The sequence below is a fragment of the Heterocephalus glaber genome, unplaced genomic scaffold, assembly GCF_053883595.1.
Source record: "Heterocephalus glaber isolate CG9 unplaced genomic scaffold, H.glaber_assembly_v1.0 deba00001773, whole genome shotgun sequence".
Classification (NCBI taxonomy): Eukaryota; Metazoa; Chordata; class Mammalia; order Rodentia; family Bathyergidae; genus Heterocephalus; species Heterocephalus glaber.
The window spans coordinates 6,532,083-6,549,231 of NW_028258463.1; the positions used below are offsets into that span (position 1 = coordinate 6,532,083).

At 56.8% G+C, this 17,149-nt stretch overlaps 2 protein-coding genes across 2 annotated transcripts in view; one reads left to right on the forward strand and one right to left on the reverse strand.

Annotated features, from left to right (window-relative positions):
* Positions 1–1,452: 1,452 nt before the first annotated feature.
* Acsf2 (acyl-CoA synthetase family member 2) overlaps positions 1,453–17,149 on the reverse strand; it is a 28,670-nt gene continuing 12,973 nt past the window's right edge. The window contains exons 2-16 of the mRNA XM_004859690.4: positions 15,359–15,554; positions 14,926–15,054; positions 14,634–14,687; positions 14,192–14,310; positions 13,923–14,088; positions 13,599–13,694; positions 13,322–13,479; positions 12,975–13,066; positions 12,429–12,505; positions 6,268–6,375; positions 5,112–5,263; positions 3,171–3,312; positions 2,966–3,076; positions 2,806–2,874; positions 1,453–2,317 (exon numbers count right to left, since the gene is read on the reverse strand). Of these exons, the coding sequence (XP_004859747.1) occupies positions 2,267–2,317; positions 2,806–2,874; positions 2,966–3,076; positions 3,171–3,312; positions 5,112–5,263; positions 6,268–6,375; positions 12,429–12,505; positions 12,975–13,066; positions 13,322–13,479; positions 13,599–13,694; positions 13,923–14,088; positions 14,192–14,310; positions 14,634–14,687; positions 14,926–15,054; positions 15,359–15,554 (1,720 nt within the window). The 3' untranslated portion in view covers positions 1,453–2,266. The remainder of the gene's footprint in view (positions 2,318–2,805; positions 2,875–2,965; positions 3,077–3,170; positions 3,313–5,111; positions 5,264–6,267; positions 6,376–12,428; positions 12,506–12,974; positions 13,067–13,321; positions 13,480–13,598; positions 13,695–13,922; positions 14,089–14,191; positions 14,311–14,633; positions 14,688–14,925; positions 15,055–15,358; positions 15,555–17,149) is intronic.
* Chad (chondroadherin) lies at positions 8,050–12,282 on the forward strand. Its single transcript, XM_004859689.3, has 4 exons — positions 8,050–8,942; positions 11,007–11,170; positions 11,594–11,739; positions 11,869–12,282. Exons 1-3 carry the CDS (start codon positions 8,169–8,171, stop codon positions 11,733–11,735), a joined length of 1,080 nt encoding a protein of 359 aa, XP_004859746.1. The 5' UTR covers positions 8,050–8,168; the 3' UTR covers positions 11,736–11,739; positions 11,869–12,282.

The following is a 17,149-nucleotide window of genomic DNA, read 5'->3' on the forward strand; positions in this document are numbered from 1 at the left end:
GGCTCCATCCACACCGGGCAGCTTTGGAGGACAGGCTCAAAATAAATCCTGGGCTCCTGCTATCCCTGGCTGCTTATCTGTAATAATACACTGGCTGTGTGTGTAGGTTCCTGTCTCCCGGGTCTCAGGCTGATGACCAGGCCAAACCCATCTCAGCCTCCAAGCAGCTGGATGACAGGCATGTCTAATCCCAGCTGTGTGACTTTGACCACATCTTCCTTGAAGTGGGGCAGTGCCAAGAATGAAGCTTCCTTCACTGCTTGATCAGTCCTTGATCTCGTTTATCAACCTATGATTCTCAGAGAGAAGAAGGACCGGTTTGGGTCAAAATTGGTAATAGTAAGGGCTGCAGGCAGGAGGAGAGTTCCTCTCTTCCAACTGGGAACAGAAACTGAGGGAAAACCTGATAAACCCTCTTGCCTTGCTTGCTTTTAGTTTCTTGCTTTGTCTGGAGACAAATTCTCGCTCTGTAGTTCAGCCTGGCCTTGAACTCTCAGAAGTCCTCCAGCCTCAGCTTCTCGAATGCTGGGATCACAGGCGTGTGTCACCACGCCCACCTGGTGGACTTTTAAAATCGCCAATTTTGAAGCAGCATGGTGCCACATTCCTGCAGTCCTTCTTGGGCTGTTGATGCAGGAATGCACGGACCCAGGAGTTTGATACTACCCTGGCCAACACAGCAAAACCTCAGCCCCATCACTAAACCGAGTGCATGTGGCTGAGCAATACGTTATTAGTCCCCTCCTAGCTCTGCTGTAGTGACATCTCTGACCTGTGGTCATGCTGCTAACAGTCACTGAGGGTTACTTTTCAGGGACCTGAAAAGTACTTGGGCCTGGGCCAGTGTCAGCTGGGTGAACTTTTGGTATCAGGTGCCCAACAAAATGCCACCCCAGATCACACAGAGGCCACCCTTCTCCAAAACGCCCAGTGAGGCAGGGAGGTTGATTACACATCTGCCTCTAATCACCATGTCCTGACCCTAAATCACCCCCTTCTTCAATCCACCCTTTGGGAGGAAGCTGAAGCCTTTTATGCAGTTTCTCTAGAGAAGGGATACGGTTCGCAGGTGGCCGGTATGAGATTGTTTGTTTTTGTGAAGGCCAGTGAGTACTCCAACCCTGTGAATCTAAACACAGAAGTGATTAAAAAAACAAACAAACTTCTGTTGATCTACGTGTGGGTTTTGTTATGGCCGATTCATGCTGCCAGTTATGGCCACGGACTCCAGGCCCTGGGGAATGCTGGGGATGGGGGACTGTCCAGGTTACTCAGGCAAGAAGTGAGAAAACAAATCCAGATCTGAGGGACAGAGTTTCCATTGTGAGGGAAGCTTTTTCTTTAATCCACTAAGCAGCTGCTACCATGCTTAGGTGCCTCATAAATCTACTTTCTCTTCTGCAAAGCTTGTCATTTTGGAGGTTGGCACGGAGTGACAATACTCACACCTCGTGAAAGCCAGCTGTTTTTTATTTCTTGAGTCAAGGTATAGCCTGATTTATCTGTAGGGAAGCCCTAGATTTAATGATCAAAAAGTAAAATAGAGGGCCAGGGATTTAGCTCAGTGGTTTTGCTGCCTGCTGCGCAAGCGCAAGAACCCAAGTTCGATCCCCAGTACCAAAAAAAGTAAAATAGAAGACAATAAAAATTGGGCTGATTGGGGAGGAAGGGTGGTGATAATTAGAGGGTTTAGGGTTTCTTTTTGAAGTGATAAAAATGTTTGAAATTGGCTTTGGCTATATATATGAATATACTAAAAACCACTGAAAAATTGGATACTTTAAATGGGTAAGGTGAGCCAGTCCATTGATGCATGCCTGTAACCCTAGCTACTCAGGAAGCTGAGGCAAGAGGATCTCAAGTTCAAAGCCAGCCTAGACAACTTCATAAGACCCTGCCTAAAAAACAAGTTTAAAAATGGGCGAATTGGGTAGTATGTGAATTATATCTCAATGAAGCTGTTATTTTTAAAAAGAATGTTTCCTGCTGGACTAATCTGGCAAGAGTAGGGGAAAGAATTAAGTAAGGAAAGTCTACAAAAGAAAAAAGTGAGGTGGAAACTCAAAGGGATGAGGCAAGGGTCACATTAAGTGGCCAATGCACGGCAAAGAACTCGTGCACAATCACACGGGTCTCTTCCCCCTCTACCCTGCCAGCTACCGACAGAGCACGCCAGCAGAGCTCAGGCACACGGATCTGTGCCCAGGCACCAAGACCCGGGGACATGGGAGGGACGAGGCGGGCCCGGATGGACCCCTTCTCTGATTCACAGTTTCAGGTGCTCTTCCATCCGCTCTCGGAGTTTGAATTTCTGGACCTAGATGAAGGACAAGGACAATGAGGCTGGGGCCGAGCACAGTGGGCGCCCAGACATGGCAGTGTGTCTAGGTCCGGAGGCAGGGGGATTTCTTAGGCTTTTAGTGTTAAGATCAAAAAAGTCCAGGGTAGGGCCGGGGATTTGGCTCAGTGGTTCTGCTGCCTGCCTTCCAAGTGCAAGGTCCCAAGTTTGATCCCCAGCACCAAAAAAAAACAGTCCAGGGTAGGCCAGCAAAGGTGGTGCATGACTGTATCCCAGCCGTTATGAGGCTGAGGCAGGAGGATTGCCATGAGTTCAAGGCCAGCCTGGGCTACACAGTGAGTTCAAGGCCAGCCTGAACTGCACAGCGAGACCCTGTCTCAAAAAAACAAACAAAACATCCAGCGTAAACCAGGATGAGGTGACTGGTTGGTCACCCTATTCCCAGCCAGTGTCTCCTGCTCATCGTTGAGCGAGGCTGAAGTGGGGCACCTGGGTCCCTGACGCACCTTTCCTGAGATGGTGAGGGGGTAGTCGGTGACAAACACGATGTAGCGGGGAATCTTGAAGTGGGAGATCTGCAGGGCAGACAGGTAACGCATGAGGCCATGCAAGGTCTGAAGGTGGAGGTGGGGAATCAGGCTCCCCAGGGCAGAGCTGCTCACCCACCTTCCCTTTGCAGAAAGCTTTGATCTCCTCCTCCGTGGTGGTCTCCCCACTCTTCAGCCGGATGCACGCACAGATCTCCTCACCCATCCTCTGGTCCTTTACTCCCACCACCTTCCAGGGGCAAAGATGAGCATCAGACACCATGGTCTCCCAGCACTTCCTATTTTGGGGTCCTGCCCAGGCTGCTGCCCGGCCAGTGCCTCACCTGCACCTCCTGCACCTGCGGGTGCTTGTGGAAGAAGTCCTCCAGCTCCGCAGGGTAGATGTTCTCACCGCCCCGGATGATCATGTCCTTCGAGCGCCCCACGATCCTGCAGAAGCCCTCCTCATCCATGGTGGCGATGTCTCTGTAGGGAAAGCCTGGGAATGGCCTCTCTCTGCCTCTGCTTCATCTGCTGGTTCATTTCCTCGATTGTGCTAACATTTATTGAGCACCTACTACATACATGTCCCTCTGTGCTCTAGACTCTGGGATACACAGCAAGAACGAGACACAGCCCCTGGACTTTACAGTCCAGATGAGCAGACAGAGAAAAGCAAGCCAGGACAGTCCCTATCACATGCCTCTCTCTGTCTGTCTGTCTCTGTCTGTCTGTCTCCCCACCCCCCTTTCTGTATCTATAATATTATTTCTTGTCTGGTTCTTTTTTGTTTGTTTGTTGAGACAGGGTCTTGCCATATAATCCAGGCTGGACTTGAATTCACTGTGGAGCCCAGGCTGTCCTCAAACTCTCAGTGATCCTCCTGCCTCAGCCTCCTTAGTGCAGGGATGACAGACAAGCGCCACCATGCCTGGTCTGCTTCTTTTTTATCATCAGCTCTTAGCTAAATATTTCCAGAGACCTTCTCTGACCACTCAGTCTACAGAAAGCTTTCCCGAGCCCTCTACTACCAAAGCTACTTTTTCTCCCATAATACCCTTGAGTGTGTATGGTTTTTTTCAGTACTAGGGATTGAACCCAAAGTCTTCACAGTAAGCTACATCCCCAGCCCTTGTTATTTTTTATTTTGAGACAGGGTCTTGTTAAGTCTCTAAGACCAGGCTTCAACTTCGATCCTTCTGCCTCAGCCTCCCAGAGTGCTGAGGTTATAGGTATGTGGCCCTACACCCAGCTTTTAATTTTTTTGTTTTGTTTTATATTTTGAGACAGGGTCTCGCTATGTAGATCAGGCTGGCCTTGAACTCACTACGGAACCCAGGCTGGTCTGGAACTCATGGTGATCCTCCTGTCTCAGCCTCCCGACGGCTGGGATACAGTCATGCACCACCATTGCCGGCCTACCCTGCTCAGCCTCCCATGTGCTGAGTTTACAGAGATGTCCCACCACACCAGCTCTTTTAATTTTTATTTATTTATTTATGTATGTATGTATGTATGTATGTATGTATTTTGCGGTTCCAGGCATCGAACTTAGGACCTTGCACTTGCAAGGCAGGCACGGTGCCACTGAGCTAAATCCCTGGCCCTTATTTATTTGTTTGTTTGTTTGTTTATTTATTTATTTTGAGATAGGGTCTCGCTATCTAGTCCAGGCTGGCCTCAAACTCATAGCAATCCTCTCCCTCAGCCTCCCAAGTGCTGGGCTTACAGGTGTGTGCCACCACACCCAGCTCCTTTTAATGTTTTGATATGTGAAATTATCTGGCTTTCTTCCAGTTGTGATGGTTCACATGTATAATCCCATCTCTTGGAAGGCTGAGGCAGGAGGACTCCAATTCAAGGCCAGCCTAGACTGCATAGCAAGACCCTGTCTCAAACCATCCCTCGCCCCTCAAAAAAAGAAAAATAAAAAAAGAAATTATCTGTCTGCCTTTCCCAGACCAGTGGGAAGTCATGTTGCTTCCCACTGGGTGCCCAGGCCGGGGACAGTGCTGGCAAACGGGGATGTCATGGGAACATGCTGAGCGAGCCAATGAGAGGCTGGAACCTGGCTCCGATCTTGGGGTGTAGGGGTGGCGCCCTGTCCTCACATCCTGCCTTAGTGCTTGTTGTGGTTCCCCACGCTGTTCACATTTTTGGAAATTAAGTCCTTGGGATGGGCGGGGCCCTCTCAGCAGCCCACCCACCTGTGCTAGTTTAAGGCTCAGCTCAGCCTCGGACTCCCCCTCTGCTACAGCAGCAGCCGAGCCCAGCCCCCGGCTCACCCTGTGCGGTACCACTTGTCTTGCCCGACCACCTCGGAGGTCTTGTCCGGCTCGCCCCAGTAGCCCTGCATGATGCAGTAGCCGCGGATGCACAGCTCCCCCGGTGTGTTCAGCGCTGCCAGCTCCCCGGTCTCCATGCTCACGATCTGGGCCTGGGACAGGGCAGCTTCAGGCCGGGCAGCGCTCGGGAATGGGGGTCCTTTGCCTCTCTCCCCACTAAGGAGGGCCCGGCTCTGCCCATCGGGCTCAGGCAAGGGAGTGGGCTCACCAGCAGGCACCGACTAGAGCTAGGCACGAAAGCCCAGTGGAGCCCTGGGCAGGGGGTGCTGAGGACACAGTGGGCAGGGAGCTGTCACAGAGAAGGAGGCCTGCGCGGGGCCAGGCCAGCAGCAGAAGGGAGGGCATCTACTCTCCCTTTCCTTAAGCAGCAAACAGAGAAGCCAGAGAGGGTGGGGTATGGCAGTACCATGTGAACGGGGGCCAGAGTCTGAGAGCCCAGTGCCAAGCGGTGCTGAGACTCTGTGCCTCGGTGTCTGACCTGGGGAATGGGCACAACTAAGCCTACCTGTCTGCCTTCCAGTGAGGGGCATGCCAGGGAGGGTGGCAGGTGGCTGTTAGACCTAAGTGTGGGCACCCAGCCAGGGCCAGGGGAACTTGGGCCACCTGGCAGAAAGCGCCCGTGTTGAAGTGGGAAAGGAGTCTGGACTGGAAGCTGGACTTCGAGATGTGCTCTGGGGTAAGGTACACAGGACCCCCAAAGGACAGGATGTAGGGAAAACAAGTGTTTATGCCCAGGCCCAGGCAGAACTCTGCTAGAGCGAGAAGGAGGGGCCCATGGGGAAGAAAGAGCTGTGGAGGAAAAATCTGTACCCAGGCTCCTCTCTGAGGCTACCCTGGCTGCCCCGAAACAGACAGTGGGCTTGGCAAAAACACACCTCAGACAGGAAGGGAGCTGCGGAGAGCTCAGCTGGCAGCTGCTCAGGGCTGCTGTCCCAGCTCTTCCCCTCCCGAGCTGCAGGACAGACAGAGCCTGGCCAGCCCCAGCGGAACCCTGCGGCGGGGCTCTGGCATCTCCGGGCTGTGTGCATCTCTAAGAGAGAGCAGCAGATGCCCCAGGGGCGAGAGCAGGGTTCTGGGGGTCCTCGCCCAGGCTCACCTCCGTGTGCGGCATGACCCTGCCCACACTTTCGGCCTTCTGCTCCAGGCTGTCCTCAGGGAAGTTCATGAAGGTCACAGGACTGTTCTCCGTGGTTCCATAAGCAACCTAGGGAGCCCAGAAATGGTGTCTGGGGGGAGTGCGTGGACTGCAGAGGGATGGGGAGTGGCAGGGGTCAGGAGGCAGAGCGCCCCCTCAGATCGATTAGGGGACCCCAGATAGGTCATAAAACTGACAGCAGGGAAGCCATTCTGTCCCTAGACAGCCACACGTCTGCCTGTGGCTCCCGTGCTCCCCCACCCTCAAGCTGCTCCACTTTCCCGATTTCAAGTCACAACATCATCTCCCCTTCCAAGCCAAAGGCCCCATAAACTTGATGGGAAAGCCAGTCTGTCCCAGACACAACACCCTCGCCGAGACCCAGGACAAGTGCCTGACCTTGGGCTGGGTGACCCCCCAACTCTGGAGAGGTTCTGGTAAATTTATTTCCAACGAAATAAAAATATAGCCAGAGCAGGAATCTAAACCGCTTGTGGCATCCCCCCCCCCCCGTTCTTTTTTTAGTGGTTGGAACATCCTGAACAACAGAAAAACCAAAAGCCAATCTAAAACCATCAGGGAATGCTGAGCCGAGGGGGACCCCCAATTCCCGAGGCAAGCAGGGGAAGGGGCTTGGGAGAAAGACCAAGCCCCACACTGGGCGCGGTGCATGGGCAGAGGGGGTGGTGCCCCTGATTCCAACAGATCTTTGCCCATTTCCTCTTCTCCCTGTATCCCTCCTCCCAATAGACACCCCCTTTTCCAGGTGGCCCAGGGCTCACCCTAGGGCCAGACCAGTGACCTGCCTGCTCTCTGTCGTCCCGTGCTCAGGAATCGGGACTGGATGGCTGGCAAGTGGGCACAGGGACCTGGTGCCCGGGGGTAAGGCTGCCCATGACCTAGCGCCTGGCAGCCTGGATCCAGCCCCTTCGCCTGTCCTCACAGTCCCCGGGCCACTGCCCAGGTGTGGGCTCTGCCAAGTACACCTCGGCGCCACTAGGCCGCCACCCTGAGACCCCCCGGGGTGGAACCTGACCGCGAGGGGGTGGTGAGGGGTTGGGGATATTTTGGGGAGATTAGGGAGGGCAGTGTTGCCACTGGAATTGGTCAGTGGCTTGTGGTCTCCAGGTGCATTTGCCAGTCTTGTGGGTCACTCCCCTCATTCTTCCATTTCAGCCCTAGGAGAAGGAGGTGGGGTGCAGGGGACAGAATCACACACCTAGGGGGAGGAGAGGGGTCAGAGGTGAGTGAGCCCAGGCTGGGGAAGGTGCTCCCATCTCCTTAGGGTGGGCTCTGGAGTATGAGCCAGAAGGGGGAGCCAGATGCCAGAGCGCACAAGAGCCCCATTAAAGGGCCGACAGACGGCAGGAGATGCATCCGGCTGTCCAGTCATGCTTCCTCCCTCCTGGTCGGGTCACCCCGCCAGTGGGAGGGGGTAGAGACTCAGACTTAAGCAAACAAATAAGTTCTGGGAACGCCTCCCTCTCTCTGGTGCAAACTCGGGACTCCCTCACCCACTATTCCCTCTTCCCCTAAAAACAGTCAAGGAAGAATTCTGAGAAGCAGCTGCATCCCAGAGGAGGAAGCAAGAAGCAAGGCTGGAAGAAGGCCCCAGGTCCCCCAGCATGGTGGCCACCTGCAGGAAGGGCCCCCCACACCCCTGGCCATCAAGGACAGGATGCACCTCTGGGCGTGAGGGGGTTAAGTCCGGTGGCCTCGCTGCTCCACGTAGTAGCTGGCTAGGCTGCCAGCTGTGGTCAGGGCTGCCGTATAAATAGGGCAGGAGAATATATAGGGCGGGAGACTCAAGTGCCGCCGACAACTTCCTGCTGCCTCCAGCCCGGCATCCAGGCATCCCGGCCATGGCCCGTGCGACGCTCCTGCTCAGCATCAGCCTCCTGGCCGGCCTGCTGCCGGCGCTGGCCGCCTGCCCCCAGAACTGCCACTGCCACAGTGACCTGCAGCACGTCATCTGTGACAAGGTGGGGCTGCAGAAGATCCCCAAGGTGTCTGAGAAGACCAAGCTGCTCAACTTGCAGCACAACAACTTCCCGGTGCTGGCTGCCAACTCGTTCCGCACCATGCCGAACCTGGTGTCGCTGCACCTGCAGCACTGCCAGATCCGAGAGGTGGCCGCTGGCGCCTTCCGGGGTCTCAAGCAGCTCATCTATCTGTACCTGTCCCACAACGACATCCGCGTGCTGCGCCCTGGCGCCTTCGACGACCTGACGGAGCTCACCTACCTCTACCTGGACCACAACAAAGTGACCGAGCTCCCCCGAGGGCTGCTGTCCCCTCTGGTTAACCTCTTCATCCTGCAGCTCAACAACAACAAGATCCGAGAGCTGCGGGCAGGCGCCTTCCAGGGTGCCAAGGACCTGCGCTGGCTCTACCTGTCAGAAAATGCACTCAGCTCCCTGCAGCCCGGAGCCCTGGACGACGTGGAGAACCTGGCCAAGTTCTACCTGGACAGGAATCAGCTGTCCAGCTACCCAGCTGCCACCCTGAGCAAGCTGCGCGTGGTGGAAGAGCTGAAGCTGTCACACAACCCGCTGAAGAGCATTCCCGACAACGCCTTCCAGTCCTTCGGCCGCTACCTGGAGACCCTGTGGCTGGACAACACCAGCCTGGAGAAGGTGAGTGCCCGATGGCAGAGCTCTGGCCTGGCTCCCTGCGCCCTGCCTGGAGGCCTGGGGGCCAGGAGCCAGCTGGGCACTGTGCTGTGCCCTCCGATTCCCTGTGGCTTAGATCTCTGCCCACCCCGTGTCCTGTCACTCACCCCATCCCCCAGCATCCTAATCCCTGTCCAGCTTTCTTGTCTCAGCCAGCTGAATCCTCCTGGGAAAAGTGGGAGCTGCCCTGGCCCCACAAATGGCCCCTTAGGAGGCATCCATCCCCTCAAGCTCTCAAACCCCACCTAGAGTGCCAGCCACCTCTTCTGGTGGAGCCTTCCACCCCTCCTCTGGGCTCCGCCCAGTCTCCAGTACACCCAGCGCCCCATAAAGGGAGGTTTGTTTGCTAAGGAGCTGGGAAAATCAGGCCCACAAAGGGACCCTGTTTCTAGTGGGGGCCAGCCTGTGAGCTAAGGTGGACCGGGAGCCAGGCGAGAGGGAGAACAGATACCCCAGGAAGAGCTCCTCAGCCCAGAGGCCTGGCAGTTGTGCTGCTCCGCCCCTAGCTCCCACCGGTCCACCACACACGTAATCCTCTGCATCCTCAGGTGCCTTCCAACTTCGTGGGGAAATCAAGGCACAGGGGCCAAAGGCTGCAGACACGGTACCCAAGTGCTCCATGCAAGAGCAAAGGCGAGCATGCCATTGTTAACCCTTGCCACATGACCCTGGGTTCCCCTCACTGTCCCCCAGACTGCTGGCTCCTCTCTCCCACCCTGTCATCAGACCTGTGTCCTCTGTGCACCTCCCTCATCCTCTGCCCTGTGAACCCCAAGATGCTCATGCGGGGCCACACTGGATGAGACTGGAAAATCACCCTCGCACAGGGGCTTCGGCCGGGTTGGAGAGGGATCAGGACAGTCTGGTTACTAAAGAATGTCACACCCCAGCCGGGCATGGCGGCACACGCCTGTCATCCCAACACTCAGGAGGCCGAGGCAGGAGGATCACCCTGAATTTGAGGGCAGCCTGGGGTCCACAGTGAGTTCGAGGCCAGGATGAACTATGCAGCGAGACCCTGTCTCAGAGAGAATGTCACACCCCAACCCAGGCTGCAGGAGAGGGCACCTCGACCCAGAAACAAGGGCAGATAGATCCCCATGGCAGCAGCCAGCCTTGGAGGGGACAGCCTGTCCAGGCCCCGCCCCAGCTATAAGAGGCAGCCCCCGTGCCCACCAGGGCAGGAGCGGTCTGATGGGCAGAACAGCCTGTGGCTGGTTTGGGGCAAGGGAGGCCAGACAGAAAATGCAGTGCCAGGGCCAAGACATGGGCACCAATAGGACATTTCCTCTGGAGCCACTGACCTGGCTGAAGTCCACCAAGGTGGCTCCACAAATAGAGTCTGGCAGGCAGCAAGGAGGCACTGAGAGGGCCAGGGATTTAGCTCAGCGGTTTCGCCGCCTGCTGCGCAAGCGAAAGGACCCGGGTTCGATGCCCACCCCCGGCCCCGATACCAAAAAAAAAGAGGCACTGAGGACAGAGCTGGGGGAAGTCCCGGGACCCTGGGCCCACTGCCCACCCCGCCAAACACTGCCCAGGTTCACCGTGTGCCAGCCTGGGCTTCTGGGGCCAAACTCTGGCTGCATCCCCAGGTCCAGTGTTTGTGCAGGGCGTGGGGTGTGGTCTAGCAGCTACTGTTGACTCCCTAGTGTGCTCCTGGCCAAGGGACAGCACTTTTTCCATTTTGCCATCCGCACATTGGAAACACCTATCTCCAAGGGGGTTGCAGGGATTAGATCATCCAGACAGCTTGGCCAAAGCAGCTTTCTGCTTTGAAACTGCAACTGCAAGCCAGGCTTGGTGGCACGTGCTTATCATCCCAGCATTCGGGAGGCTGAGGTAAGAGGATCACTAGTAGTTCGAGGCCAGCCTGGACTACATAGCATGACCCTGTCTCAAAAGTGGGGGGGGACTGCAACTGCCCAGGTGCTAGTGCTCTGTCCAGGGAAAGACCCTGCCTCTGAGGGACAGCTGGGAGAGGCTGGGCCTGGGGCTGGACGCTCACTCCTGCCCCCCTCGCCTCCCCAGTTCTCAGACAGTGCCTTCCTGGGTGTGACCACGCTGAAACATGTCCATCTGGAGAACAACCGCCTGAATCAGCTGCCCCCCACCTTCCCCTTTGACAACCTGGAGACCCTCACCCTCACCAGCAACCCCTGGAAGTGCACCTGCCAGCTCCGGGGCCTTCGGCGGTGAGAATGCCCCAAGTCATGCCACATGCATCCCTGTTTGATGGCCCTGCACTAAGACTTCCTGGGTGGACATCCTAGACCTACTAATAGGCATGGGAGCGTCAGTTTCCCTGTTTTTATAATGAAGATGAAGCCGGGTGTGCTGATGCAAGTCTATAATCCCAGCACTCTGCTAGGCTGGGGCAGGAGGATTGCAAATTGGAGCCCAGCCCAACTTAGTGACTTAGGGAGAACCTGTCTCCAAAAAAAGGGTGGGGGGGGGGGCTGGGGATGTGGCTCAGAGCTAAGGCCCTGGGTTCAATCAGCTACTGATGGGCGGGGGGAGACACAGGTTCAAGTCTATCCCGGCCTGAGGCTCCCATCCCCTCCCTGCCACTGGCACTGCCACACATTTTCCCACCCAGCAACTCTCTGTCTCTCCAGGTGGCTGGAGGCCAAGACTTCTCGCCCGGATGCCACCTGCACGTCACCTGCCAAGTTCAGGGGCCAGCACATCCGTGACACAGATGCCTTCCGAAGCTGCAAGTCCCCCACCAAGAGGTCCAAGAAAGCTGGTCGTCATTGAACAGGTGGGAGCCGGGCAGGCAGAGCCTCGATTTCACAGGGAGAGGAGGGGACCACCCAGCCCAGGATTCACCATGCCCTCCAGCTCCGTGTGGGCCACTGGGCTCCTGACAGCCATCCCTGCCTCCCTGCAGGTTCCGACCCGGCCAGTCCTGGTGACCGGCCTCTGCCTTCTGCTGGAGAAACTACTGACCTCCCACCGCCACTCCCACCGCCTCCCTCAGCCTCTGCCACCACGTCCTGGAAGGCCGCCTGATGGGCCCAGAGAGGTCACAGACCGCTGCCCCCACCAGCCATCCCGCCCAGCCCCGCCCGGGCTCCTCTCAGAGAAGCCTTTTGCTGACCCCAGACTGAGAGTGAGGTGATCCTCGGACTCACGCTCCCCTCCCCTACCATTTGGAGACAAACATCAGACCCTGTCCCAGCCCAACTCCACCGGCCCCCGCCCGCCAGGACGTCTAACAGGACATCAGGGCTTCGCCGCATAGCCTTCCATACTGCGTTTCTGCCCCAGATTTCTATAAAAATAAATTTATGTCTGTATAACATCAACTCCCCCGTCCCCTCTCTCTAGGCCTTGCCAGGTGCTGGGGAGGTCAGATGTCTCCCGCCTCTGCTTTCCCCAGAGAGGGCCACCTGCAGTCACTGTCATTCTCCTTCTCCTGCCCTTAGCCGGGCTCCGGCCACCACTCACCGCCAGCTCCTTCATATTCATCTTGTTGACGATGGCTCGGATCAGCTCTGGGGGTGCAGGGGAGCCCGCGATCACACCTGGATCAGAGAGAAGCTGACTCGGCCCCCCGCTTCCTTCCACAGGCCCAGCAGATAGATCCCTTTCACCACTCATTCAAGGGGAAAACATTCCCTTCTCTCTCCTGACCCTGGGCCTGTTCTGTACCCCACGCTGGCCTTGGCTTGGTGTCCAGGGACGCTGGGGCTTTGCCTCCTTCTCACCTGTCTTTTTATTTATGTATTTATTTTTGCAACACTAAGAATGGAACTCAGGGCCTTGGCAAGGAGCTACATCTCCATCCCTTTAAAAAAGAATTTTTTTTTTTGAAAGAGGGTCACACTAAATCCCTAAGTTGCTCCATTGGACTTGAACTTATGATTCTCCTGCCTCAGCCTCCCAGAGCGCTGGGATCATCGGTGTGTGCCACTGTGCCCAGCTCCCGTCCACATTTCTATAGTGCCCTTCCTGTTCGTCCCCCACCCCTGACCATTGTTGGCCCCATCCCACCTCCACGTATGGATGAGAGGTCGTAACTGGAGAAGTCTGGCTGGTTCAGGATATCCACAAACATCGTGGGGGTGCCGTACAGAATGGAGCCTCTGTGTAAAGGGGGGGTGGTCTCCACATTAGGCTTGGAGGTGAAGGAAGTCCCACTCCCTCCCACCTTGCCCCACTGTGAAGGCCAAAGCTGAGGGGAACAGGCAGAAGCTCAAGGCAGGACTCCTGGGACTCCCCTACTACCCGGTCCTAGGTCTCCAGGCTGGGGGGACCACATCTTGGGAAGGGGTCAGGGCCCAGGACAGAGGAGTAGGAGGTCTCATCAGCCCACAGGTAGCCTGTCCACCCATGCCCACTTCTCTCTGCTGATGGCTTCCAGCGCCTTCTTGCCACTGAAGCTTGGAGAGGACAGGAGGAGAGTGGAACCATGCAGCATACACACCATTGTGCCCCCCACAGAGCCCAGGCAGTGGTACAGGGGGCTGGGCAGGACCAGCCGCAACTCCTGTGGCGGCTAGAGATGGAGACAGGAGGCCAGGTCTGTCATGGAGTCCTCTGGCCAGCAGGAGGCGCCCAACAAAGCCACCCCACCCAGGTGAGGTCAGTTGTCTGGAAGTCCTGCGAGCAGCTCACCTTCAGGGGCATGCGCAGGCGATGGCCGATCAGGTTGGAGTTGTTCACAATATTGTGATGGGAGAGGGTGGCCCCCTTGGGGCTGCCTGTCGTCCCCTGAGAAGAGAAGCAGGTGACAGCTTGGCTTCCTTCCCATCCTTGGCCACTGCCCAGAGGAGCTCGGGACTGGGAAGGGAGCAGGGGAGTGGGCAGGTCCCGGAGGGTAGGCTGGGGACACAGGCTGCTGTTTGCCAGAGGGTGCTCTCCTGTCCCAGCCCCATGGAAGGGGCACAGGGGCGGGAACCAGGTGCCAGCTGGGCATGGGCCTGGAGACCTGTGCCCTACCGAGGTGAACTGGATGTTGATGGGGTCATAGCAGGACAGGGACTGCTGGGTGTGCTGCAGCTGGGCCAGGTGCTGCTCTGTGCTGCCTGTCGCCACCACCTCATCCAGCAGCAGGGTACCGGGCAGAGGAGTGTCCAGCGAGATGACTGTGGTCAGATCCGGGAGCCTGGGGAGAGCCAGGGTCTGAGGGAGGGCTCAGGGAGAGGCTGGACGCATCCTGAGATTGCCAGGGGATCCAGCCGCCTGTTCCAAGTCCAGGACACACCCACCTCTTACTCTTCAGGGCACCCGGCTGGGCCTTGTCCAGCTCCGGGCAGATCTGCTTCAGGATGTTGTAGTATTCCTGGGTCTTGAATTGCTTGGGGAACGCGAGAGCTTTGCAGCCCACCTGTGGAAGGGGAGCCCCCCTAGCTGTGGTCAGCAGGAAGACCCAAGCTGGGCCTCTGGGAGTCCTCACTATCTCTCCCGAACATGCGAGGTTCCCCTGACACGCACACCCTGCCCTACTGCAAGACAGACACACACGTGGCCATTACCACCCTGACACTCCCAGTGTCCACGCCAGCCTTGGGTGAGCTCCACCCCTCCGTGGAGTGGAGGCCTCGTCCCAGCCACACTGTCTCTGTGGTGTCGCCCAGCATGCCTTCCCCAACCTGGTCAGCTTCTGTGACAGCCGGAAGACACTGCTCCCCCAGCAGGAATGCCTCCTACCTTTTTGAGGACATACTCCAGCTCCATAGCCTGGTAGGCTGGGTTCACAGACACCTGGGGAGACAGTAAGGGTACCTCAGTGTCCTGAGCAGACACTCCACCCTCTGCTTTCAGAAGACACAAGGCAGGACCCCCACCCCCCACCCCCAGCTACTTGGTGGCCCTTTAGGAGAAAGAACTGCTGGGTCTGAAAGCAGCCAGGCACAGTGTGGTTTGGAGCCAAGGAGCCTGGAGCTCCGCTTGAGTGACATCTCCCCCACAGCCCCCCAGTGCCAGGCAGACCCCTCCTCACCAGAACGATGCCCGCCTGGGCAGTGGCCAGCTGCATGAGCACCCAGCCATAGGAGTTGGGTCCCCACATGCCCAGGCGGTCACCTTTACAGAGGCCAGTGCTCAGCAGACCAGAAGCAGCTTTGTCCACCTGGTGCAAATAGATGGGGCACAATGACACAAGGCAAACAGGAAGGGACCCCGACTCCCACCCCCAGTCCTTGCCCCACGTCAGAATCACCAGGGATAAAGGGACAGGGCTGAGCAGGTCTACAGTGAAGCCAAGTCTCCAGGAGCTCCCGAGGCACCCCTCTGCCTCGGCCCGACCCTTCGGCCAGCTCTGGAGGCCTCGGGCAGCCCCAGAGTCAGAGTCACGTGCGCCTCTCCGTCTGCACCCAGCCAGTGCAGCCCGGGAACCAGTCCCTCCACGCCGAGGGTTCAAGGTCAGGACCCACCTGGTCCTTAAGCTGGGCAAAGGTCATCCTAATGTCCTCGTGGAGGATGACCAAGGCCTCTCGGTTGGGGAACCTCTGCGCCGTGGCGTCCAGGCACTGGCCCACTGTGTGGTTGATCAGAGGGACTCGAGTGTGGCCCTGGACGTAGCTGAGGCCCCCAATAGGCGAGGGGCTGTGGTACTCTGTCTCTGCAGAACTGTGGGGAGAGGGGTCATAAGCCAGGCTGTGCCAGGGTGGGGGCACTGTCCCCTGGCTCCTAAGGAAGAGGCCACTGGGTCCTTCCTGAAGAGTCAATGGCCCCTGCTTGGATCAGGCTTCTGGGCTCCTCTGCGGGCCATTTTCTCTGCTCCCAGCCTGAAGTTCGACAGAACAGGCAGATGGAGGCAGATGGCGGCCCTGGGAGAGGCAGGTGGGAGGCTCTTATTGGCTGATAGACTGGCCTGGTACCAAGTGCCAGCAGGACGCTGGGCACCTGCAGACGAGGAAAGTCCCTCAGCTCCACAGGGTGCCTGGGCTCGGGCTCTCCCTCTGGGAACGTCATAAAGCAGAGGTAACTGGCAGGAAAAGACTAGTGCCATTTGGGCCACATGGTGACCTCCAGGGCCCCAGAGCAACAGGCAGAAGGAGCTGTGCCTGAGGAGTGGGATGTCTCCCATCAGCCACAGAAGGACCAGCCCTCGAAAGGAGATGCCCAGCGCTTTTACGTCACGTTCAGTGAGGTGCAGGGCTGATCTCTGATACCTACAAATCAAATACTGAAAATAAACCAGTGGGGGGGATTTAGCTCAGTTGTGCCGCCACCTGCCTCGCAAGGCAAAGTCCCAAGTTTGATCCCCGGTGCCAAAAAAGAAAAGAAGCCAGCGGGCATTGAGAACGCCCATTTTCCCAGTGGGTAAGCTGAGTGCTCATGGGGACGGTGAGCAGCCAGCCCAAGCAGAGGCCAGTGCCACCCCAGTGCCAACCCCAGCCTGCACGTGGCCACATCCCAACCCTGGAGGAAGCAGGCAGCTCCCACAAAGAGCTGAAAGCATTCTCGAAACTCCGATTGATGCAATTGGCTCATAAACACAGGAACCAGCCGGGTATTTAGTCATTTCCAAAGCTCCAGCACTGATTTGCCTTCCCTGCCCATGCCCCAGACACCTGGGCCAAAAAGGGGAGCAACTTCTCGGTGTGTTCTTAAGGGGATTTGGAAAGATTTAAAGACATTTTTTGTTTTGAATGTGGAGGGAGGAAGCTGAAGGAGTTAGAGCAGGAGGACCAGTGACCCACTTGGTTTCAGCTCCAAGTACTAAAGTAAACACTCATCAGCTACTTGTTCAGGATCGTAAAACCTGGGCCCTGGGCCAGAAGGTGGGACTGAAGCCAGGTAGGAGCTCCCAGAGGATCAGAGACCAAGCACAGCCCCACCTAAAGGTGTCCTTTGGGAGTTTGCCCATGAGAATTCAGGCCTGGGTTTAATTTCATAAACGAAGCTAGGGCTAGGAAAGATTTTAAAAAGTCTTGACTTAGTATGCTGGCGATGAATGTGTTCACTGCCTTACTGCCAGTGCCTGGGACATAAGAGGTCCTCAGAGGTCACTGGCGGTGGTGGCATACACCTGTAATGCCAGTAATCAGGAGGGAGGCTGAGGCAGGAGGATCCCCATGAGAGGACAGCCTGGGCTACCTAGTGAGTTCAAGGCCACCCTGAACTGCACAGTGAGACCCTGTCTCAAAAAACAAAAACAAACAAAAGTGTAGCTAAACACGTGGAAAAGTTGCTGAAATTCCTTGTATGCTGCTGGTGGG